The following is a 24995-nucleotide window of genomic DNA, read 5'->3' on the forward strand; positions in this document are numbered from 1 at the left end:
AGAAGGACCGACTTGACATTGGAGTTGAAGAGGTGGATTTTGGTGTGTGTTGTGAGCTGGCGGAAGTTCCACACATTTTTCATCATGAGGAATCCTGCTCTCGCCTTCCACATTCCATTTCTCTTCCCTGCTGTTGTCTTCTTTAGGATCCAGTCAATTGCCGGGAGAAATAGGAATGGAGACACCATTCCTATTCAGGCTATCTAGGTGTCATTTAATAAATGTCACAAGTTAAACTTTGACATATTTTCTCCTAGAAGGTGGAGTCAGTCGCTTCCAACGGGTAGGATGTAGGTCTATTCTATTAAGTTTGTGCACACCAGGAGTTAAAAACAATGCTAAATGCAAATAATAAAATTCAGCTAAATATGCATACTTAAAATAGCTTATCAACATTTAAAAGGAAAGAGAAAACACTTCCCAGTTCTCACATATTTTTTTGGACATCAAAGATTGTGTCCAATCAAACTATATGGTATTTTGAATTTAAAAAAAAATAGAAGTAAGACCAATATCAACAGATGAGATGATATGCCCTCATCATTGAAAACCATTAACTTTACACAGAGTAAAAGAAAATACATTGCATACATCATTTACAGTCCCATACTTTCCAACCAATGAATTTCCTTTTAATGACTTTCAGTCATTTGTGAAGATGAATGGTCAAAGCTTTTTAAAAATCATCTTATAGAGAACATAGTTAAAAAGAGTACTTTCTAGCCCAAGAAGTACTTTAGAACTAAGAATAACTAGAAAAAAATGTAAGTAGACTATAGTAATTTCCATTTTAAGACTATTCATTTGTGTGACTTTTCCAGGCTGAGAAATTGCACTTTTGAAATTATTTGATATTTCCAGGAATTTGGGGACATACAGGATCACATGCAGTGATGATAAACATGGTTTGTGCCAACCACAATGAATTTTGAGAGCATGAAATCATCAAAATTCAAGAGCCATACAGAAACTAAAATTGACAATTTATTCATCCTGCCACAGAAGCAGCATGTCCACTCAAACCAAAGTGGATTTAAGACAAGTGGATTTTAAATACAACCCGAAAAAAATAATAATTTTAATCATTAAATTCCAGGCAAAATTTTCCAGGTAAAAATATTTTAAATGCCACAAATAGTATTAAGGAGTTAACAGTTGGAAGCAAGAAATGGTCGTCAAAGAGTTTTGTTTTGGGTTTTTTGCATTTAGAGAGATATTGTGTAATTATCAAAATGTCAGATCTGTTCTTTTCCATAAAATACTACATGGTGATCAATGGCTGTCAAGTCCAGCTATCAATTATCAAAGTCAACAAAGCTATCAAAGTAAAAAAAATAATAATAATTTAAAAGCATTTCTAGCAGGGGTCACTCACCTTAAAGTGAAGATCTCTACTGACGAAAGGGTGGAGACAGCGAGGAAGCCTGACACCGTCTCCCTCTGCCGGATGGGTCTTGAGGGAACCATCACCACAAAGTTACTGTCCAAACGCAGCTCAGAGAGTGGCTGGAACAGCCGTACACTGCCGATCCTGCGCATGGGTGTGGGCCCTGAGAAGTAACCGGCCGGTCCCAGTTGGCCAGTGCGGATGGAATTGGTCTTGCGGGAGTCCTCAGAGCTGCATTCCCCAGTGTCAGTGGATTGTAGCATGTAATACAGCTCCACGGGAGTGCCTTCAACCAGCTCAGGAGATCTCTGTCGACCTGGTATGACACTAGGGGGACTGAACCAGCTAGGCAGTGGCTCCAGTTCAGCCACACACAGTCCGAGTTCCCCTTTCAGATGACAGGTGCCTCGTACCTCTTGGGTTTCATGGAAGGCAAACATCCTGACACACGGCAATTTGTCCATGGCACTGTAGTCGTCCCAGTCCCGGCCTACTAAGTAGAAGAGAACCTGAACCTTTGGCCAACTGGGATGGATTCGCTCACTGATAATGAAAGTCTGTACTTTCCAATTAAAACTAAAGAGTGGAGAGGAAGTGGATAATGGGGATGTGGATGAAGGGCTGTTGAAGAGTCCCGGGCCCAGAAGCTCCATGGGCACGGGCTGTTCCACATACAACGGTCCGTAACTGGCATTGACCGACGGCGTCTTTCTGGCTTGTTGGATAAAGAAAAGTTCTGTACGAACCTGGAGGCTGGAGTTCCTCATGATGTCCTGGTTGGCTTCTTTCAGGAAGAAGGCAGACTCTGCATTTAACACCTGATATCGGACCGGAAGATACGTCGGGATGGCACCAAATCTCTGCAGTCCTTCCATCAGCATCCGGCTGTCAATGACTGCCAAATAATGGAGAAGACAGGAAAGACATCACTCATCCATCTATCAGACAGTAAGAGCTCTAAACCCGACCTAGCAACTTGCATGCTCTTACATGCTCTAAAGCAAAGGATCATTTGTCTCCACGCCCTATTCTGCAATCCCATCTTAAGGCAACTGGACTCGTTTATTGAATGCCTTCAACCAGCAGTTCACTGCAGATATTTGGGGTGATGGAAGGACCCAAGAGGCTCCATTGATTTTGCGTCACAGCGCTAGTCTGAGAGAAAGAGAGCTGGCGATTTGTGACAGCTGGTGGCAGACAAATGTTATTGGTGCTTAAGGCAGACACTATACAGCACAGCAGGAAGAGGCTTATATAACATTGTGCAACAAAGTATTTCATGGTTTATTTAAAGGTTTTTCCTAATGAATATAGATTGAGTTTGGGGATTTCTACTTGTTCTACAGCTTGTGTATACAGAAAGTTATCTTTGTTTTTTTATTCTTTTAATGTAATCACCTATAATAAATCAAATCATCTCATGAATATTGAGTTAATATAGTGGAATCAGTTTGTTTTGTTTCAGGCGAACCAGATCTTGAGAAGAGTAATGCAAAATGTCAGGAAAGAAAGGTGGGAGTAAAACTTTACTCTAATAATATTTTCCTGTGGGACTAAAACATTATTCTTTTTGGCAGCAATAAAAAAGGGGAGAGAGAAAGAAAGAGTGAGAAAGATAAAGAGTAAAGACAGAGAAGAAGAAAAAAATCGGAGAAAAAAAAGCACAAAAGATTCACTGAACATTGTGCTACACCCAGACTGATTAACTCAAGTTGGAATCCCAAAATGTATTTTCAAAAGTGCTAACAAAAAAAAAAAAAAAAAAAAAAATGCATTCATTTGCAGACATTGTCTTTCTCTTGGAAACAAGCAGGATTTCACACCTAGCCATTTGGAAGAATCAGATGGGAGTAAACCAGCAATTCTTTGTGTCTCTGTCAAACAAAATGTTTAGCAAAATTGCTCATTGTGAACAGAAAATGATAGTGAAACTTCTAGTGAACCTTTGTTCAAACTGACTAAAAATCAAATATTATTCTGTAGAATAACATAACAGAATAGTATGAATTGAAGCCATTATATGATTAAAGCAGATTAAAGAAAAAAGCATGATTCTAAAAAAATTATCAACCATGATAATTATGATCATGTTATGAAAGATAATAGGTAAATTATATTATTTATAGATTGACAAATTGACACTACTTGAATCATTTGGTCATGGTATGGCAATGTTTACGACATATTAACATCAAATATCCATTATATTACAATATTACGATATAAAATAAATATATAAAAAGGAAAGCTCCACAGACAGGCAGAAGTCCTAGATGTAGCAATAGAGCAGAACGAATATACTAAATAACTTGTAAATCCATTAATGACTAATAAAAGAGAGAACGTGTTAAACTTTTCCATCTCTGCTGGATCAGTTGAAGCGCTCCTCTTTTTCTCTGAAATTAGCATATGTTCATCCTAAACTGTATTTAAAGCCTAATTAGCAGGTGAGCCAAGATAATTTGCTTGGGTTAATTCAAAGTTTGTGTACACAATTTGGATACAATTTAAAACTGTCAGAAGGACGCCAAGACTGTTCTCTCACTGAAAAGCATCTACCTAAAGGTGCCTAATACGACATGGATTGGCAAATATAGATTAAAACAATTGGTCTCAAACATAGTTTGGGGATATGAAGTGAAATCAAGCATTAAAAAAAAGTGTTAAGAAAGGAAAAACGAGGTGACACTCAAGCTTCTGTCACCATTTTTTAACAGTTTCAGACAGCCTTACAATTGTTTCGATTCAAAGCACATTTTGAATGATTGCAAGATAACTAGTAAAACACTATACATAAATATGTTGACTAAAAATATGGTGCTTCAATTAGTAATTCGTTAGAATAAAGACCAGAAAATATATTACAGCTAGGGGCACGGGTACTCGAGTACTCGTGACAGCGACGATCGATCATGAATGTTGTCAATTTTCTGTGCTTTCGTTTTTCAACGCGCTGTCCACAACATCAGACTAGCACGGTCAAGTTCATGTGCGCATTCGCGTCTTTTGGTGCAGATGTAAGTTGTAAGATTACTTTTATGTTGTCTATATCTGATTAATCTCAAATAAGAAGCGTTTGGTTGAGTTCAATAACCAGCTAGAAAAACGCGGCAGTTTACCCACTAAACATTGGAGGTCGGATAGACGTGCAGATCATGAGATTGGGTCCGTCGGTCCATGACCAATTCTGGACATCTATTCGACGTCCAAACTAGGTCCACTTTTTGGATGTCCAACCATGACCCAACTTGGACGTCATTTTGACGTTCAACATTTGACCTTTGAACTGGGTCATTTTTTTGGACGTCATTTAGACGTCTATGACAGGTGCAGGAAATTTACATGATTAATATGTAATATTTTTTTATTTACAAATATCAGCATTGTTGTTATCAACAGGATTAATTCATATAAATACAGATTATTTATAATTATTTAAGATCATTTAAAAAAAAAAAAAACTTGTTTGATTTGATTGTCTCAGCCATAGACTGTAAAAAAAGATGGACGACGCCCCTTCGCTCTTTTCCATCGGAGAGAACTGAAGCCGCCAGTGTCCCGATATGGGGACATCTGACATCTTGGGACCAGACCTGCGCAGTCGTGAGCAGGAAGTAAAGCCGCGAAATCAAGGCCCCGCCCTCACTCTCGCCGAATCAATCGCAAGCACACGCCCCTGCACTTTTCTTAAAGGAGTCATAACCTAGTATTACCTTGGATACCCACGCTCTATTATAGTCTTTCAGGCCCTTCTAAAAAAGAAAAGTGGAAAAAAAGGAAAACACAGAGCTCCTCTGACCCTTATTTCTGAATGCATTATTGTCTCGCGAGATCTGATGCGATATTTTGGCTGTCGTGAACGGTCATTTTAATAATGCAAATGAGGGGCGCGTTGATTGGTGGCAGGAAGGAGAGGGCTTGACACCGCAGGTAACTTCAGCATATCATTCAAAAATGACATCATGGCGCAAGTTGTGAATGAACCCGACCTGGCCGCGACCTACGGAATTCAATGTTTGAGCCAGACTCTGAACCAGAGCTGGAAACGGAAGATATAGAGTCAATGGAAGGACGTCTACATCAACATGTCTCTGAATGGTAAAGACAATCATTTTGACTGAGACATACATTAACATCAGTAACGAGCTAAAACGTTTGTTGCTATTTTCTCCCACATAAGTTTACCTTTTATTTAATGTAGATTACATTAACGGAGATGTAGTCTACTTTTTTATCAGCTTACAGTGGTTATAGAGATCAACGTTTGCTATTATGTGTTGTTTTTGCCTTGTTTCACGTTGTGGTTTTTTTAGACATTCAATATTTTTCATCTACAGACATGTAACATGATGATTCCTGTGTAAAATGCTTAGCGCAGACACCTAACGTTGAGCCAGTTGATAGGGTTGTTGGAACAGCGTCATTAAAATGAATTTCATCCACTGGTCCCTGGTAGTTTGGTCCGTTTTTGGTAGAGAAAACACATTTGAATGTTGATTCTGGCAGTCAACCACAGAGCAACTCACGTGTGCACTACATTTCTGCATCTTTCTTGACTGAAAATGAGGGGAGATGGGCAGGGCGGGCTTCCTGCAGCATATGTCTGCGGTGTCCATATATGGTATATCCTGCCCCGTCTTGACATCAAGTCGGGGGAGAAATTAAAATCTCGTATTTGAGTGCGCGTGCACGTGGGCTGGTTTACGAACCCTGGGGTAAACAAACGCTTCACTTTTGAATATCGGCTTCCCGGCCATTGTATAATCGTTAGGCAATCATAACATACATTGATTCTCGTGGAAAAGGGAAAATTACAGGTTATGACTCCTTAAGTGGCCTCTGTCTGCTCCGTTCCTCTCCAATGATGTCTGCTGATTGCAGTATATACCTCGTTAAAATAAGGTAAATACAACTACTAACCACATAGTCAACATTATGAAAAAAAGTCCGTTGGTGCTTCAATGACTACTTCGCACAGAGAACCTGTCAATCACAGCTGTCAATCATGATGTCACAGCACCGTTTTTATAGCATCAAATAACTAACTAAAAACAAACTTATTTTAAAAACAAACACTTGAAATTACATCAACGTGATGGAAACTACAGTAAATGGCAGAAACTATCTTTGGAAAAAGGATATGTCAAGTGTAATTTAATTGTTTAGTTGGTCTCACGTGCCGTTGAATAACATGGGGAGGCGGGGTTTATGACCTACTAGGACCGGTCACTGGGGGGCGATCGAGACGTTTTGGCTTCACTTTTGAGGGCTTGTGCGGCACGATTGGTGTCAGCAGTGTACAGCGAGATGCATACAAACCTATAATGCTTTAGCTCAAACAGTAGAGCGTTGGCGCTAGCAACACCAAGATCATGGGTTCGATTCCCAGAGAAAGCAAGAACTTATAGGAGTGTAATCCAATGTAAGTCACTTTGGATAAAAGTGTCTGCCGAATGCATAAATGTAAATACATGGTAGCCTACAGAAAACATGTCCTCCACCCTTTTGAAACATGGGACTACAGTTATAGAAATTGTATAAAAACTAAATTTGATGTTGAAAAGACGTCCACAAACGACCACATTTGGACTATAAATAACCCTTACACGGAGGTCCTACAAACATCAACATTAGACGTGCTGTAGACATCGAAAAAAGACATCGTCTGGCGTTACAAAACAACCCCTTCAGTGGACCGAAATTGGACATCCAAAAATTACATAGAAAAGACGCCACTCCGACGTCACATTGCGCAGTGGGTACCGACCGTTCACTCACTCATCAGTTTCAGCTCAAATGGAATGTCTGACATTATTGACTATGATCAGGTTATTTCTTATTTGAGACAGTCATATTCCTTTTAGATAGGCTTGGTGGGCAAAAATCATTGATGATATTAATAATGCAGCAGTGTTATTTTGTTCTAATTTTTTTTTAACAGTAAACCTGTTTTATTTAAAGTTGTTTCTAGTTATGGCTTCAAAAACTCACAGTGATGACTGTAATCACTTTCTATCATGAAAAATAAAAATTAAGTGCAAGATGTGCAGCGCCAATATACATGCCATATTCAGCATTATGAGAACAGGATTGTGATAGAATGTTGTAAATTCTCTGTGCTTTAGTTGCCCGTGTATAAGCTCGCTGTTAAGAGAAGAGCGTATCCAGAGTTTCACTTTCAGACCATAGACAACTAGTTCACATGTGCATTCGCGTCCTTTTGAGCAGATGCAAGTTGTAATATTACGTTTATGTTATATTTCTAGGATATCTGATTATTAATCTCATAGGATGTGTCATAGAACGTGCTTCAGTTTACTGGAGATCATTTACTTTTCAGCTTTACCTCAAGCAGCTTCCCTTTTAAATGTTTCTTTTTCGATAACATTGCTGCATCATAATCTAGCAGTTTTTCTATTCATACGTTCATGTTTTCATAGACATGTTTTGATGTCATATTTTGATGTCAACATTAATTTTCATAAATGTCTTAAAATATTTTAATTTTCACGACGGACACACCCCGCCCCCCGCACATACCACCCCCCCTTAATGATTAATGTGTGGAAGGAGATCAATCTTAATTTGAGTAAGTATCTAATTTTATAAAAGGCCCAGGGTTTTCTTTTTATGGTTACATTATTCTTCATAAGTAGACTCAAAAAGAATCAAAAACTGAGCTCTAAAGTCACACTCAAATATACACCGCAAAACTGTTTTGCTTGCTTGATGGCCACTCTTACAGTTTCTCTACACCACTTCCTTGGTTTTTCCATATCAATTTACTGAGAGTTAGATGGCTTAGTTAGATGAAACTCTGAACAAGTAACTGAAATACATGCTGACATGGTAAGCGGCAATTCGGGAGCCGTTAACTAATTTAGGATATGCTCTAGTATGGAAAACTGTCCCAACTTCAAATTCTGCCCTTCAGGGAAAGGTAACATAGTTAGGTTTTGAGGCATCATAATTGAATTGTCCTCTGGCCATTTTCTCAGCTGCCAATAAAAAAATGTGTATAATCCTACTGTAAGTGAAGGAGGAGTTTCACAGGATAGTGGCCAACTGCTGAGCTAATAGATAACATTAATAATGGTAATCATTCAGAGTGCCCACACTACATTCAAAAAGTAGGTAGCGTTCAGTGTCACCATCACTTAAAAGGCAAGTAGGACCACTGCACACATCTTTCAATTGTAGTCACCTAATAGAAAGTAAATCAAGAAGCCAAATCATATCTTAGTCCACTTGAAAAATTAGGTGTTATGACTGGGTAGATATGGATGCCCAAGACACAATATCACATTGAGACAGTATTACGGTCCGGCACTGAAAAAAGGAACAAATTGTAACCCTATAACTAAGGTCAAGCATGCCAAGGGTTTGGAAAGGGTATGGAGCAAACCCCCAAAAACTCAAATCAGTTGAAAATGACAAGGAAATTAGACATTTTAAATGTAGTATGACAAGAGAAGAAGCTCATATAAGCATACAAGTCATTTGCGTGCAAAACGGAACGAAACGCTTCGTAAACATCAAATTTGATAGTTAAACTTGTGAATGTTGATAAATTATAGTAATTCGTAAATATACACTTTCTATGAAACACTTCTTATATGATATTTTTTTGCATGACATGTATGTAGAATAGTTAATAGATTTAAAGTGATAGTTCACCCAAAAATGAAAATTAGCCCATGATTTACTCACCCTGAAGCCATCCAAGGTGTATACAACATTCTTCTTTCAGACGAATACAATCAGAGGACATTCATACATTACTCATATAATGGGAGTCAATGGGTATATTTTTTTGGAAGTCCATTAAAGCGTATCCATCCATGATAAAAGTGCTTGAAACGGCTCTGGAGGGTTAATAAAGGCCTTCTGAAGTGAAGCGAGCTGTTTGTGTAAGAAAAATATAGATTTTTAAAACTTCGCCGACATTTAACGCCTCGTGCATAAACAAAGGGCGCCAATGTGAGTGTGCACACCCACACAAAAAAAACGGCACGCGTAAAGGCCTGTTCACACCGGGACGAATTTCGCGCGCGTTATTCGCCGACGTTTAACGCCTCGTGACTAAACAAAGGGCGCCAATGTGAGTGTGCACACCGACGCGAAAAACGCCACACGTAAAAGCGTCATCTTTTAAAAAACGCCTCGGGTTAGTTTTTTTGGTTTGACGCGCCGCGTCAAAAACCATCCGACCAATGAGATTGGCGCTTTTGCTCACGTGTCTGGAGCTTCTGAAGTTACAGTTAAACACAACTTGGGGGCGCTCAAACACAAAACGGTCTTGCCGAGCACACATACGTAACGGCGAAGAAGATGCGCCAAGTAGCGTCTACACACCATAGATATCCATAATAAAGGCTAGATGTCTCGTCCGCGCTGCTGGCCAATGGCCTTTATTATGGATATCTATGGTCTACACTGCCGGGAAGAAATAAGACGAGGAAGATGCAAGGCAAGATGAATGTAGAGCTGCTGGTCTCGTTGGTGTCGGAACATAAAGAACTAAGTTATATGACAAACGCGACAGCGACTACAAAATAGGACTATTTCTGTTTTACATTAAGCGCCATCTAATGTCAGGGAATGAATTTGCATGTTCACTCGGCTCAACGTCAGCGAAAATCACTTGGGTGTGAACACAAAAAACGCGGTGAAAAACGCTGACGAATAACGCGCGCCGATATTCGTCCCGGTTTGTACGAGCCTTAAGAGCGTCATTTTTTTAAAAACGCCTCGGGTTAGTTTTTTGGGTTTGACGCACCGCGTCAAAAACTATCCGACCAATGAGATTGGCGCTTTTACTCACGTGTCTGGAGCTTCTGAAGTTACAGTAAAACACAACTCGGGGGCGCTCAAACACAAAACGGTCTTCCCGAGCACACATACGTAACGGCGAAGAAGATATACGCCAAGTAGCGTCTACACTGCCGGGAAGAAATAAGACGAGGAAGATGCAAGGCAAGATGAATGTAGAGCTGCTGGTCTCGTTGGTGTCGGAACATAAAGAACTATATGACAAACGTGACAGCGACTACAACATAGGACTATTTCTGTTTTACATTAAGCGCCATCTAATGTCAGGGAATGAATTGGCATGTTCACTCAGCTCATCGTCAGCGAAAATCGCCTGGGTGTGAACACAAAAAAAGGCGTTGAAAAACGCTGCCGAATAACGCGCGCCGATATTCGTCCCGGTGTGTACGGGCCTTTAGAGTAACAGAGAGTAACACTTGAAAATGTATGACGTAGGATGTAGGTTCAAACAAACGGGGCTGGGCAACCGCGTTCGTCATTACGTTGTGCATCAAGTTCAAGGGTTACTCTTTTGCCGTTAAGTCGACTTGCGTACGGCCATCTGCAGGAAGCTAGTTATTTTAGTCGATTAAGTTTTAAATATGGATATTTTTCCTACACGAACGCAACGTTTCACTTCAGAAGGCCTTTATTAACACGCCAGAGCCGTGCAAAGCACTTTTATAATAGATAGACGCACTTTGATGGACTGCCAAAAAAATATACCCATTGACTCCCATTATAAAGCTTGGAAGAGCCAGGGCATTTTTTAATATAACTCCGATTGTATTCGTCTGAAAGAAAGAATGTCATATACACATAGGATGGCTTCAGGGTGAGTAAATCATGGGCTAATTTTCATTTTTGGGTGAATCCCTTTATTGAATCATTCTCTATGGATATGTAAAACAATTTTAGTACAAAGTGTATGTATTTTTTGTATTTTATAAAAATATGTATTTTATATTATTGTTATGCAGTAATAGCTTTGTATGTCTATGAATGTTAGCACATATATTTATGTTTTATGCTATTGGATATATAGCCCTTTTAAGTTAAGGTCCATTTCATTAGATGCAATATGGTAAATGTACAGTCCTCAGCATAGTTTTAGTGTTTTGACAGTCAGATAGACTCCCTTCCCTCACAATTCTGAAGACAAGAAGTTTGTTTGCCCACAGGTTTCATGGTCTGAAATATGGAGTGAAACTACAAATAAAACAGGAAATATTTTTCTAATAAAATCAGGTGGGCTATTGTCTATTGTGATACTGATGGAAAAAAATCTTTGCACTGAGCACCTTTTTCGCCTCTGAATAAAAGCATTCTGTAAGAAATTTACAACAACTCTGTGTGTGAGCTTCTCCTCTTGTTGGACATAATAGTTATCATTTTTTAACTGGTCGCAAAAGTGTCTTCCATTTACAAACTTCTTAAGTATTTGGCACAAACCTTTTATGGCTTTTTTGCAGGTCTTTCACTAATGTACAGTGTAAGAAATTAATATTCATTTTGAGAATATCAACGTACAACTTGCCAGATATCGATAATGGACATTAGTGTTTTTTATCATATGCCTCATGCCTAAGAACACCCCTTACCCATGGTAAAACCATTGTAATTCACTGCTAATGGTGGATTATTGCTTTAGTTTAAAAGATAACGATTTTAGTCATGCAATTTGTAGTCTGTACCGGATTGCATTTCAGAAGTAATCTAACACTGCACATAATTCCATGCTGAGATAGAGCAAGACAGAGACAGGGAGGAAGACAGAAAAGGCACCAGCTATCTGGGCATCGAGCACACGTACTGATTGCATCAGTATAGTGGAGCAGGAATTTCAGCATGTAAGCCTTATCGGAGACGTGTCTGTTGAGCAAAGGGGAGAAAATTAAGCTGATTTCAAAATGTTGGGAGTTGTGAAACGAGCAGAGGGGAAAATGAAAGAATCTGAGCCTATGGAGAGGATGGCACTGACAGACAAATAGCAAAAAAGGTTGCATTAAAAATAGAGAATATTTCCTTGGCATGCTTAAGGTTCAAGAAAGAGTATATATATTTTTTTTTACATTTTAGAACTAGGCAAAATTACACCCACCAATTAAAAGCTACTTGACATTTTAGATACAGAGTAAATTAACCCTTATTTTTTCTGTTAACATCAGCGCAACTGCTAGTTACGATCAAACTGCGATCAAGCTGTGATCTGCCTCGATTTAGCTCCAAAAATAATAGATCTGTTCAGTCATGACGTGGTGGGTTAGTATAGGTCTACCCGGAAGGCTGATTCGCTGTGGGTCAGCATTCCCATTGGGAAATTTAATTAGGTTTTTAGAATAGTGTTTTTCAATTTATGAGTAAAAGTAAAACAAGGTCTTACAATACTACTTGAAGAGACTTTCATGTTCTACAAAATAAATTACATAAACTTGTGGTAACTCACACTAACTTTGAAAAGGTTGGGGTTGGTAAGACTTTATGTTTAATGTTTTTGAAAGAAGTCTCTTATGCTCACCAATAATATCTGTTTTCTATATGTTTTTAAATGTAACCAATGTAATGGTGGCAAATTTTTCTTGAGAAATCATTGTTATATGCTTATTTGTTGCTCAAGTAACATTTTGTATTATTATCAAGGCTTGAAACAGTTGGGCTGCTTAATATTTTTGTGGAAACTGTGATACAGTTTTTCAGGATTCTTTGACGAATAGATAAAACAGCCATTAGGTTTACTTTTGTCCATTTTATGCATCAATTTTATATTGAATAATAGTATTAATTAATTTAAAATAATAATAATAATAATCTTACAGATCCAAAACTGCAACTATAAAAAAGAAGGTCCTAGCTATTTCTCTTCCAAGTAGGACTACAAACCGAAGAGCTCTATTGCTTTCTGGAAGATTCTATAAATCTATCTTCCCCCCTTTTCCCCATTCAACATAATGCAATGCACATTACCATTTTCCATAATGATAATTAAGAAATTTTTAGAGACCCACTAATGGCAGGAAACTCTTGATCTGCATTCGTCATGCCTGGTTGCAGAAATATCTTCCACAATCTGCTCAAAGCCACTTTATCAAAACATTAGCAATCGCGCACTAAGGCTTATATTGAACTAGTGTCTCCGATGAGACATCTAAACAAACCTAAGAGGCCAAACATAAGCATAAGGCTTTTTATGATTACATTACTGTTATCTATTGCTTGTTGAGCTTGAGTTTACTGCAGTGAGGGCTCGAAAAAGTCAATTGACTCTGGAAGTCTGATGGCTCACTGTATTTGGACATGGCAGGAGGCTAGGAGAAAAATCTGCTGATTTGAGCACCTCACAGTACCTGTGTTATACTAACCGCAGTGGCTTCTTTTGCAATCTCGAAGGGCTGGACTTTTTTATTTCAAGGTAACAGGCTTTAAGGATTGGTTTGTCTGTTGAGATTTTTTATCCATTCCAACTCTTTCCCAATCACTAGCGTTTGCAATCTCAGCTTGATTCTGTAGCCCTTAACTAACGGATTCAGTCAGATGCTGAACCTAGCACCGATGAATTACGGGAGAGGGTGCTTAAATGGGAAGCAGGCCCTGTGTCATACAGGACAACTTGGAGAATGATGTAATGATATGCAGGTACGCTCTCATTTAGAATACCTCCCGGGGATCACGTCGCCTAGACAAATGAAAAAATAAGTGAGAACAGAGGCTGGTGGGAGGAAGTCAAATGAAAATATGAGTGATGGCTCAGATTATTAGAATCCAAAGCCTTTAACAATAAAAAAAAAGACAACTGCAAACCAGCATGAAAATACATGATATTATTTTTATATTTGCATATGTGGCTATCATTCATCTGACGGTGGTGTTTAAAAGCTTTTGTATTGATTTTTTTAGGCAAACTGTTGTCAGGGAAACAATCCCTTGATATGACCAATTTGGCCAATGGCAACTAGGCTCACCGATGTTATGGTGGCATTGAAGGCTTTTGTTTGGCCATTGGCTGGGAGTCTAGGCAGGCTGGAGTCAAGAGCAAAAATTATGAACTGAAGCAGCTACACTGAAGGGAGCTGCCAAATATGATTATTTGATTAAAATACAATGAATAAACAGAGTGCGGAGGTGGTAAACATATAACTCATATATAAATATAGCTCCAAACAAAATACAATTCAGCCCTAGCTATAAAACAGCATTTTTACTAAAGAAAATATTACTATTTGTGCCAACTGGAACAGCCATTCAAAAATCTACAGATATAGATTCTACCCTTTGAAATGGCTTGAGACAGTAAATTTCCTTTCTGACATATTCCTTATTCCATATTCCTTATTGAAACAGAGGGTGGAAAGTATTGAAGAGCTTGTTTTTTATATATATATATATATATATATACAGCGCTTGACATTAACTTTTTTGCTCACTAGCCAATGTGGCTAGTGGTTTTCCAAAATGACTAGCCACGCAGCATTTTTACTAGCCACAGTTTTGTTGTTGTACGTTTTATATGATTAAAATTGACAATGGGGCTGAAAACGTGCTAAAATGAACTAATATTATCATTAGCTCTGATAAGGTTGTTAAGCTCCTTTTTTGATAACATGTTGTCTAAGATACACACATAAAATAGCTTCTTATTGTATATAATAAAAGTGCTGCATTGTTTGTTTGTTTTTTGTTTTACAGCAGTAAATACTGCAATACAGAGTAGAACAATTATCTGCATTAGAAACAACGAGCAAAGAATAAATAATAATTTTAAAGAAAAAATCCACAATTAAGGCACCAGGATTACAACTTTATATAGGCTATATAGGACTATATAGGACTTTGGATTGTTTGTTTTGCATCAGCTTTTCCTCAGAGCTCTGACTTAATAATTATCATCATGAAGCTCTGAGTAACTGGAGATATGTCCACCTGAAACAAGTATAGGCCTACAGGTCTTTATTTTCCAGATTATTCCCACAAGCGCATCTCCTGCTTTCTTTCATGGCATGATTAATTTTATTAAAACATAGAATTAACTCTGGAAAGATAGTTGTGATATGACGTGACATAAGGGCAGCCCTGCTAGTAGTTAGGCCTACACCGTGGCCCTTAATCATGAAGATGATTTTTGCTTTAATACCGGCCATGCACACTCACGAACTGACTGAACGCTGTGTTGATGTGTGTGTGTATGCGACCAGTCGCGTGTGATGATCGTTCGTTTGGCGCGCGCACCCTCGCGCAGCGGCACTGCAGGAGAGCGTGAGACACGCCGGTGGTCTGGATTCTCCTGCTATTAAAAAAAGATCGCTATATCATCACATTAAGTTGATAATTAAGGGCAGACTAAAACAGCCCAGTTCGTCGCACAGTCCGCGAGTTTAATCTCCGCGTGTCTTCTTGTTTGCAGTGTTGTCGTTCAAGAGGATTCACGAATGGACCAATGAGCAAACACTAAACTATGTGCAGGTGGTACTCATGGGAGTGGTAGTGGCATAGTGTCAAATTGCAATTCGTTTGTTATGTCAGATGTCCTTTGACAAGACTACAAATCTTCAACACGCCAAAGTGGCTAGTGAGAGTGACTGTGTTACCCGCCACGGGTGAAATGCACCCGCATTTGGCGGGTTGGCGGGTGTTAATGTCAAGCCCTGTATATATATATATATATACTGTATGCACACAATAGTCTAGTTTACAGCTGAGCAAAATCCTGATTTGAAACTTGATATCAGTATAGCAGGTGACAAGGATACCTAAAATACCTGGAGAGAGTGCTTTGTTATTATTCCCATTCATCTCAAAGGCAGCTGTCATGCAATATTCAGTCTCCAGCAGAATTCTGTTGTCTTTGGACTCCAAAGAAAATGTTACAGAGTGCAACAGTCAGGTTCCGGAAGTAAAAAAAAAAGAAAAAAGTATAGTCTCAATTTTTTTTCTTGCTTTAAATCGGTAACTGTGTCCGAAATCGTCCCCTATACCCTAATTCACTATTCCCTGCATTAGTCCCCTAATATAGTTTACTTGAGGGAATTAATGGAAATGAGTGTGAATTCAGACACTGAGGGCCCTATTTTAATGATCTGAAACGCAAGTGTCAAAGCGCAAAGCGCAAGTAACTTTGTGGGCGGATCCCGGCACTGTTGCTATTTTCCCGGCGGGATAAATGCCTCTTGCGCCTGGCGCAAATCTAAAAGGGGTTGGTCTGAAGTAGCTTCATTATTCATAGGTGTGGTTTGGGCGTAACGTGAAATAAACCAATCAGAGCGTCATCTCACATTCCCTTTAAGAGCAGGCGCGCTTGTTCTAAAGCGGATTCCTATTATAACGGCGGATTTGCCAGGCACGCGCCAGGAGCGGTTCACAGCCGAGGAGAGCAACGTTCTCGTCAGGGCCGTAAAACACAGAGAAGTGACATTGGGGATGGAGAAACCCACCCAAATTAACTTCTGTTAAACAGGCGTATGATAATTTGGGTAAATGTGTAAGCTACATGTATGCTTTTATAATAAATTGTCTATCTATCTATCTATCTATCTATCTATCTATCTATCTATCTATCTATCTATCTATCTATCTATCGTAATAATGTATGATTTGCAAAAATGAAAACTGCTGCTTAGATGAGAGAATCAAAGTGTATGCGCGTTGTGCACACGCTACATTGATTATGGCCAAGCATGCGCCCTTAAAATAGCATAATGAACAACGCGCAACGCGCCACTGACTTTAGACTAGGTTTTTTCTGGTCAGTGGCGCATTTGTTTTATAGAACAACAAAATAGCATGAGGGAAAGTTTGTGCCGGAACACGCCTCCTCTTTGCGCTGAACCGCCCCGGGGAGCGCAAGTGTATTTCTTAGTTTACCGACGTGCGTCTGTGGAGGGAAAAGTCCGCTTTGCCCGGGTGCAAAATAGAAATGATACATGCGTCAGTGTACAAAGTCATTTGCGCCGAGTGCAAGATAGGGCCCTGAGTTCCGGAAGGGCTGCCGCTTTTTCATAGTTTGTGTTTGCTGTTTAATAATTATTTGAAACTTATAGCAAACTGGCAGCTCCATGGAAAATATACAAACCTTAATTAAACAAAATAATCAATTAAGGAATTTATACCTGTATGATATTATGCTGTACCCACATTGGACCAGCGATTTGGAAAAAGGAAGGATGGATGATTCAGCTGAGTGCATTACGGGTATTCTCTAGCCGTTGAGCGTACATCAGTTGTACACTCATTATTGCGGTGCATTCTGGGATTGAATCCCAGAATGTGTCCAATTTTGAATCCCCTCCAACAGTGGCCTATGTGATTTTGCACACAGACAAAGTTTGTAATGTAGTGATTTACCTCGTAGCTGTTTGGTTTGGTTCTTAATAATGCTTTAACGAAGACTTATTGGAAAAAATTATGGAAAAAACACTTTTAGCAGGGCACTGAAAAAATACTAAAATTACCAGAACTAATATAAAAAATAAAGCTAAATAAAAATCTAAAAAAAAACAATAAAAATGTCAAAAGCACATAAAATTACTTAAACAACCAAATTAAATAACAACTACATTTTATTTAAAATATAACTGTTAATAACGCTAACTGAGGATAACTGATCGCAATTTTACCGCTACTACAAAAGGATAACGGGAAATTTTGTTAATTTATAATGTGATAAGTTTTTGAACAGATATTACCTAGGCTGGGTATATAGAAAGATTAATATGCACAAAAAAATATTTTTACGAGTACATTAACATAGAGATACCTCAAAGCTAACACATATGGACTAATTACTTATTGAATACCAATTTATAATTCATGAGATTTCAAAGTTAAAAGCCATTGCACAGAAATCTGGAAACAAAGTAATCAGACATGTTGTTAAATTCAAAATATATAAATAAATAAAAACACTTGCATAATGAAAGCTGGCCACAGTGTTGGCCAGACTCCAGTTCGTGGGCATGAGCATGTGGCAGAGAGACTGAATCCCTGAAACGACACTGTTGCTGTTTTAACTGATGACAGGGCTTTGAATGCATTCAGAATGCACTGTGGATATTAAGCGCCACTAAAACCACAACTCTGATTCATGCATGGATGGCAAGATGGTATTTAATTGCATTAAACATTTTTGATCTCGATGAAGAAACCACATGGGTTTTAAAGTGTCCAATTGAAAATGCTTTAATCATGATCAGCATGACAGCCAAGTTCAATCCATTCTAAATTAATCAAGTGTTAGCAGCAACTAGTACACGTTGCGATGCCACAGACTTAACAACTTCACTTTTCATGACAAAATCACAGCTGGTTTCATAATAATGCTGCTTTTCCAATAACATACCAGCTACTTTTTCCAGTGTAGAAGGTATTGGTGTAACGATACCCTCATGTCACAACTTGATACATATCACGATACTGAACTCACAATACGATAGTTTTGCAATACTCCAAGACATATGATAAAAGGTTAACAAAAAATGTACTGTTGATTAAAATGCTAAATTGGATATTACATTGTGATGATAGGCTTGGACTTGGTGCTGGTAACCCAATACACAGGACAATGGTGACACCAAAATAAAAATATTCATGATTCTGAAGCTGAAAATACAGAATTATTTTAGACGAATATGCTTGCACTCTGTCACTCACTAGATACAGTATATTTAAAATAATATAGGCCACTTTACTGGTAACATAAGACATTTGACATTATCAGGACCCATAAATATTCCCCCATTGCATTATTATACATTATATTCAACATTATATATAGTAGTTTAATGCAGTACTGACACTAAAACTCCAAAAACTGGAATTTTTTTCTCACACAGTAATTTTAATTTTAGGTGAAATATACACAATACATATTGTCACTATCCGCGATACACTTTGTTGCATTTTTGTATTGTGACACGATATATTGTTACTCCCCTACTAGCAGTATGATGTGACAAAGCACTAGATAGTTATAAAATGTTCTCTCTTAAGCCCGGGACACACCAAGCCGACGTCAAAGAACTAGCGACATCAAAAGCGCTTGATCACACCAAAAGGACTAAAGGAGTCTGTCAACTAGCATTCGCATTCTGTAAAGATCTGTCTATTTCAGTAGGTATCAATTGCCTATTTTCGTCATTCAAAAAGGGAAACCGAAACTACGACTACAAACTGTAAACAAAGCAGCGCATGCTTACCATTTTGAATATCAGTCACGCTGTCTGATTACTTTCTTCATTCAAGCAGGCTCATGTTATTATGAATAGTCTTGCATTTGAATGCTCAGGTAAGATGACGTATAATTATAACAGTCTCCTGTCTGTACCATCTTTGGCTTCTTTTCTTTGACATTGCCTGACGGCCAACCGTCAGCTTGGTGTGTCCCGGCCTTTAAACTGCCATCTCTCCACCAAGCACCAGGCTCAGGGCTTCTGGGTTGTACATGCTTTTGCCACACAGCTCAAAGTTCACAATCCTGGGTCTCCAAAGCAGCAACCAAACAATGCTGCAAACTGTTTGTATATACACAAGCATGATGCATCTTATTTAGTTTGAAGCAAAACCTCAAATATATTAAGAAAAAGGATGCAGAGGCACTTGTTCGGTAAGGATGTGTTGGATTGCAGTGAACTGCATGGGTTTTCAATTGGAAATCTATATGAATACTGTATGCAGTGCTGTAGTTGGCTACTTCTCCAGTTCTAATGCCCACAAGTGGAGTGTTTAGTCAGACAAATGACAGACAAAGATTTAAAAAATAATTCGTTTGACTAAAGCAAACACAGTTTACTGATGATGACGCAGTAAACTGATCGATGGTGCACTTGATGAATGAATTACACAAAAGTTAAACATGCATGGAATGAGCATTCGCTCATTCTCATGTGCTCTTCTGTCCGTGTTTTGTGCTTTCATGCCATGGTTTGGCTTGTGCTGTGTTGACAAAACATGTCAACATGAAAGAATGCAGCAAGTGAAAAACACAAGCTGCATGCTTTCATGTTGACATGTTTTGTGTGAACACGTGGCTTATGAGTGTTCTCATTAGCTGCGTGTTAATGTCTTGATTTGTTTGGGCACATGCTGGTGATTGTGTTTGCTGGCCATGTGCTTGTCACGTTTGGTGTGAGCACATGGATTGTTATAGGTGTGTTCGACTTCATGCAGCTCAGCGCAGACCGATCGGCGGCTGACTTGAAACAGTGCATGCCGGTTAGAAATTTTGTCCGATTTGATGCAGCGCCGACGCCACATGACTGTGACGTATGCCATCAAAGTACCGCGAGAGCGTTTCGAGCAAGGGGGTAATCCATCAGCCGGAAGTTGAAGCTGCCTCCGGGGGCCGCCATTGTAGCTGGCTATCACCTGCTGTTAGCATCCCATTGACTCCCATTCATTTTGGCGTCACTTTGACAGCGAATAACTTTACATCTGAGGCGTCCAAAGACTCCATTTGTCCATTATTTATTTCTTAAGAAACGGGACAATGGATAAAAGGCTCCATTACTTTGTATCTTACGTTATGGTCCCGTAGAAGCCGCTTTTGTAAAAATAGGCTAACGATTGCGTCATAACCACGGGACGCTCTGTCGCACAGTAGAGAAATTACCGTATAGACAGAAGTAGAAGCTCGTAGGCAATCGTTAACTGTCTATGAGGCAATCGGGTGGACATGGAGGCATAAAGTCAAGGGAGAAGCCCATAGATAGAGAAAAGCAAGGGGACAAAATATTTCAACAACAGATTTGTTTCAGATTTCAATTCAGATTTGTCTCGGCACAGCTACTAGAAGGTCAGAACGGTTGCTCACGTGACCTCTACGTCGTCACGCTCAGTTTGAGCCTGCGCAGTGCGCTTGGCTATCAGGAAGTGAGTGCTTTTATGGGCTTCAACTTTCTCCGTTGAAATCTATGGGGTCGCTGTGTCCATTTCTTTTACTGTCTATGGTTTCGAGCCGGAGAACTCAGCCAGCGCAGCTTCTCAAGAGCAGCTGCACAAGCTCTGATGACGACACAACTGTTCCACGATTGGCCGGATTCACTGCATGACAACGATCACGTGCGTTTCGTGTTTATTCTCACACCTTTAGTTCCACTAAAGCTCACAAATCAGTTTTTTGTAAACAGTCTTTTTATGTAGTCGCGATGTTATATTGTGTCATGTTTATCAAAATAAAACTGATTAAAAAACGTTGACTCCACTTCATTGATATAGGCTTATTTTGAACTTTATTCTTGTTCAAACAGATGCTGTATGAAGCAGTAAAGTATTGAATGAAAATGTGTCTGAAATATCTGTGTATTTTGCAAATATTGCATTTATTTCACTTCAGCTGTGGTAAAGTATGCAAACGTGTTCGACATCGGCTGCGGCTGGATGTAACCGATCGGCGAGAGTTGTCGAGTGCAGGCGGGGAGGAGCTGCAAACGGAGACGTGAAGTCGGACACTTTCTGGTTCCCGTAGTGACCGCTCACGTGGTGTTTGCATACTTTACCACAGCTGAAGTGAAATAAATGCAATATTTGCCAAATACACAGATATTTCAGACACATTTTCATTCAATACTTTACTGCTTCATACAGCATCTGTTTGAACAAGAATAAAGTTCAAAATAAGCCTATATCAATGAAGTGGAGTCAACGTTTTTTAATCAGTTTTATTTTGATAAACATGACATGACAATAATGCGCTCTCGACATTTGTCATAAAAATAACGCCCTCAAAAAAAAATAACGGCCTCAAACTAACTATAAAAATTAGAAGAAAGTTGTGTCTGAAAGCTGCAATGTTTTTTTTTTTCTTTTTATTGGTTAAAATCAATGGAGAATATCTTGTTTTTCCATGGGTGTTCGACCATTTCGGGTTTGCCTGACTATCTAAAATAGAAAATATTTTCAAATGAAAATGCAGTAAAAGCTACAGCCTAAATGCATCTGCATCTGAGAACATCTGAAAATCACAACGGCAAAACAGCAGTCCCCTTATCAGGCGTGAGATAAAATGCCTCCCATGCTAAATCACATTAAGAACACTGTGACTACTGTGATATATAACTTCAAACATTAAAGAGCTGATCATCAGAAACATATGAGACGTATACGTCTGACTGGGAGGAGACAAAGAGCTCCAAACAATCAGCCACAGAGCCGGTAGTCCTCAGGAGCCCGGCAAACAAGCTAAGAAGAAAAAGGAGGGGGAGAGAGGAGAATACGAGGCCGAAATGAGATGAACTGCACGTCCCAGTGTGCATGGCTCCAAGTTCAGACACATGCTATCCTTTCAGCCAAACTGAAATGAGGCTCCCTTTGTTCCCAGGTAAAATGTCCCCCCCGTCATTTTGACTCAACACAGCGTATAGCGATATCTATCAGCTCTCCTGCCACACTAAAGATATTGTAAGTAACAGCAAAAAAAGTTGAGCCAGATAATTACCTCTCTCTGCCTCCGGTTTTTGCTGAGAAAAAGCTTTCTGCCGAGTTTCCCTTTTCTTTATTGCCAGTCATAAAGTACGGGGCCACCTCATAAAATGTCTCTATATCACTGTGGCATTCTTCAAAAACCTGTTTTTTATGGGACATCAGTCCTTGAAATACCGGGGTACCGCATCGAAGGTCAATGGGCTGATCAGTGGCTGATACATTTGCCCTAGAGATTAGCCATGATGGCTTCCCTCTAGGACTGTGTCGTTCCTGAACGGCTCATGGAATTGGGGGAAACACATTTTAACTGACCAAAACAGTCTACAGTAGGGTCCAATTTGGTGAGGAAAAAGAATATTTGTGGTCACTAGTGTATAGAATTTGTCAGAATGTGTTGATGCGCACTGCAATTGCAACGGATTATGGGAGGATTTATCTGTTTGGTACAAGAAAGTTTACCTCAGGGAAAGATTAGGAAAACATCATGGTGTACAAACAGTGAGTTTTATTTGTCATACAGAGAGCATGGGCTATTGGTACCAACAAGAAATCGACTTAAAATGTGTTTTTCTATTTTAATGAGATACTTTCATAAAACGTATACAAAGTCAAACAAATATCCGTTTAATGAAAGCGCCGGCTTATGAAAGCATCAAATGCAGCCCTTAAAATCCACATGAAAAAGCTTGGGGGAGAAATTTGTTTATTTGACTTACACCCTTAAATGTTCGTTTAAAAAAACAGACAAATCTCTTGGCAAATATAGTTGTTTTTCATTAACTTAAAGAGATCCAACAAAGAGTCATATGTCAGCAACCCTGCAGGATATTTCACCGTCTTTTTACACATGAAAATCTCATTTCAACAAAACTTTAGCTATAAGAGGCACCAAATAAGTCAGCCAGGAACTTGGGGGAAGTGTTTAAGGACCAGTTAAACTTCACTGTCCACATCTCAACAGTCATTAGGTCAAGCAGATTTGAGCTTAACAACATCAGAAAACCAGGCCCTACCTATCTGAATGGGCTAAGTAGTTCCTGTTCTTGTCATCTTAAGATTGGGCTTCCACAATGCTCATTTTGCTGGCCATCAAGCCAGCACAATTAAGCCTTTACAGATGATCCAGAATGCAATCGTTTGCTGGTCTTCAGCCAAACAAAGAGTGCCCAAGTCACACACCTATCGGTTTCGCTTCACTTGCTACCTGTAGCTGTCCACGAAAAGCTGTCAAAAAGTGAGTCAAAATTGTATTCACTTGCTCAAAGAAATGTTCAATCTCTAAACTTAATTTCTTAGTTCTGAGTAGGTTTTAAAGTCCCACTGTCAATAATTGTATCCCTTAAAACTCATCTTTGATCACCAAAATGACATATTTAAACGTTGTTTTTTTTTCTGTGAAAAAGAATTCTTCATGCCTTAAAATAGCTTGAATGTAACTCTACACCCTTGCTTCATGTAGTATAAGCGGAGCCATGAATATGCTAAGTAGCCCCCCCTCCTCTCACGCCAGTTCACAGATTCACTCGGCCAACTTACTGAGGTAAACGCTGCACAATGGTATCGCTCTTTACAATGTAGGACACATAATGGTAATTAATACGATTAGCCTTTTGCCTGACTATGTTATCAAACAGCTAATGTGTTGCTAATGTTACACAAACTATGTTCCGGTTCGCCATCTCAGTCTGCCTTCTGGCATATAGTCATCATCATACACCCGCTATATTGCTAAGTACACCCGATTTTTTATATCAACAGAAAAATATACTGGGATAATCTGGCTTCTCTTGAGACTCCCCTGCTTCGCAGCAGTTAATGATATGCCAAAGCCTGCCGGCACATTGACGTGATTGGTTACAAGGTAGTTTGTGACATCAGAAACGCCAGCGATTTCAAACTGCATTTTTGAGACACTTTTTTACACTGCAGTTTTAAGGAGAAAATACTCAGCAATGGTGTTGACTTGTGAATGTGCACATAGTTTGTCTTGAAGCACATTAAAAACACCACATAGACATATAAACAACATTAAAAGCTTGATTTTCACCACAGGGGTTTAAAAAACACTTTTAAAAAACTAGATGTAGATTCAGCTATTCAGCTCTAATTGACGGTGATAGAGTACTTATCTTAATCAGTTATAAGGAGCTGTCTTTGGCGGGAGAGCAGGGAAGGATTGTATGCGACAGGGGAGACCGAGGGAGGGCTGAGTGGGAATGCAAGTGGTACTACAATGGCACTACAAAGAGTGGCAAATGACTTCAAAATGGTTTTAAAATGACAGCCTGTTATCAGGTAATAGCTCAACCCACAATAGGCTGCCTTTATTCCATTTCTGTCAGGAGCAGAGAGAAGGAAGGCTATAAGAACTAAAACCCTCCACCTCCCA

The 24995-nt window shown here is 39.1% G+C and overlaps 1 protein-coding gene across 1 annotated transcript in view; it reads right to left on the bottom strand.

Moving 5' to 3' along the window:
- The window catches only part of si:dkey-112m2.1 (transmembrane protein 132C), a 175211-nt gene that overhangs the window by 124025 nt on the left and 26191 nt on the right, over positions 1-24995 (bottom strand). Inside the window, exon 2 of the mRNA XM_056268219.1 lies at positions 1376-2282. Within this exon, the coding sequence (XP_056124194.1) occupies positions 1376-2282 (907 nt within the window). The remainder of the gene's footprint in view (positions 1-1375; positions 2283-24995) is intronic.

The sequence above is a fragment of the Rhinichthys klamathensis genome, unplaced genomic scaffold (assembly GCF_029890125.1).
Source record: "Rhinichthys klamathensis goyatoka isolate OS25496 unplaced genomic scaffold, OSU_Roscu_1.1 h1tg000270l_1, whole genome shotgun sequence".
In the NCBI taxonomy this organism is placed as follows: domain Eukaryota; kingdom Metazoa; phylum Chordata; class Actinopteri; order Cypriniformes; family Leuciscidae; genus Rhinichthys; species Rhinichthys klamathensis.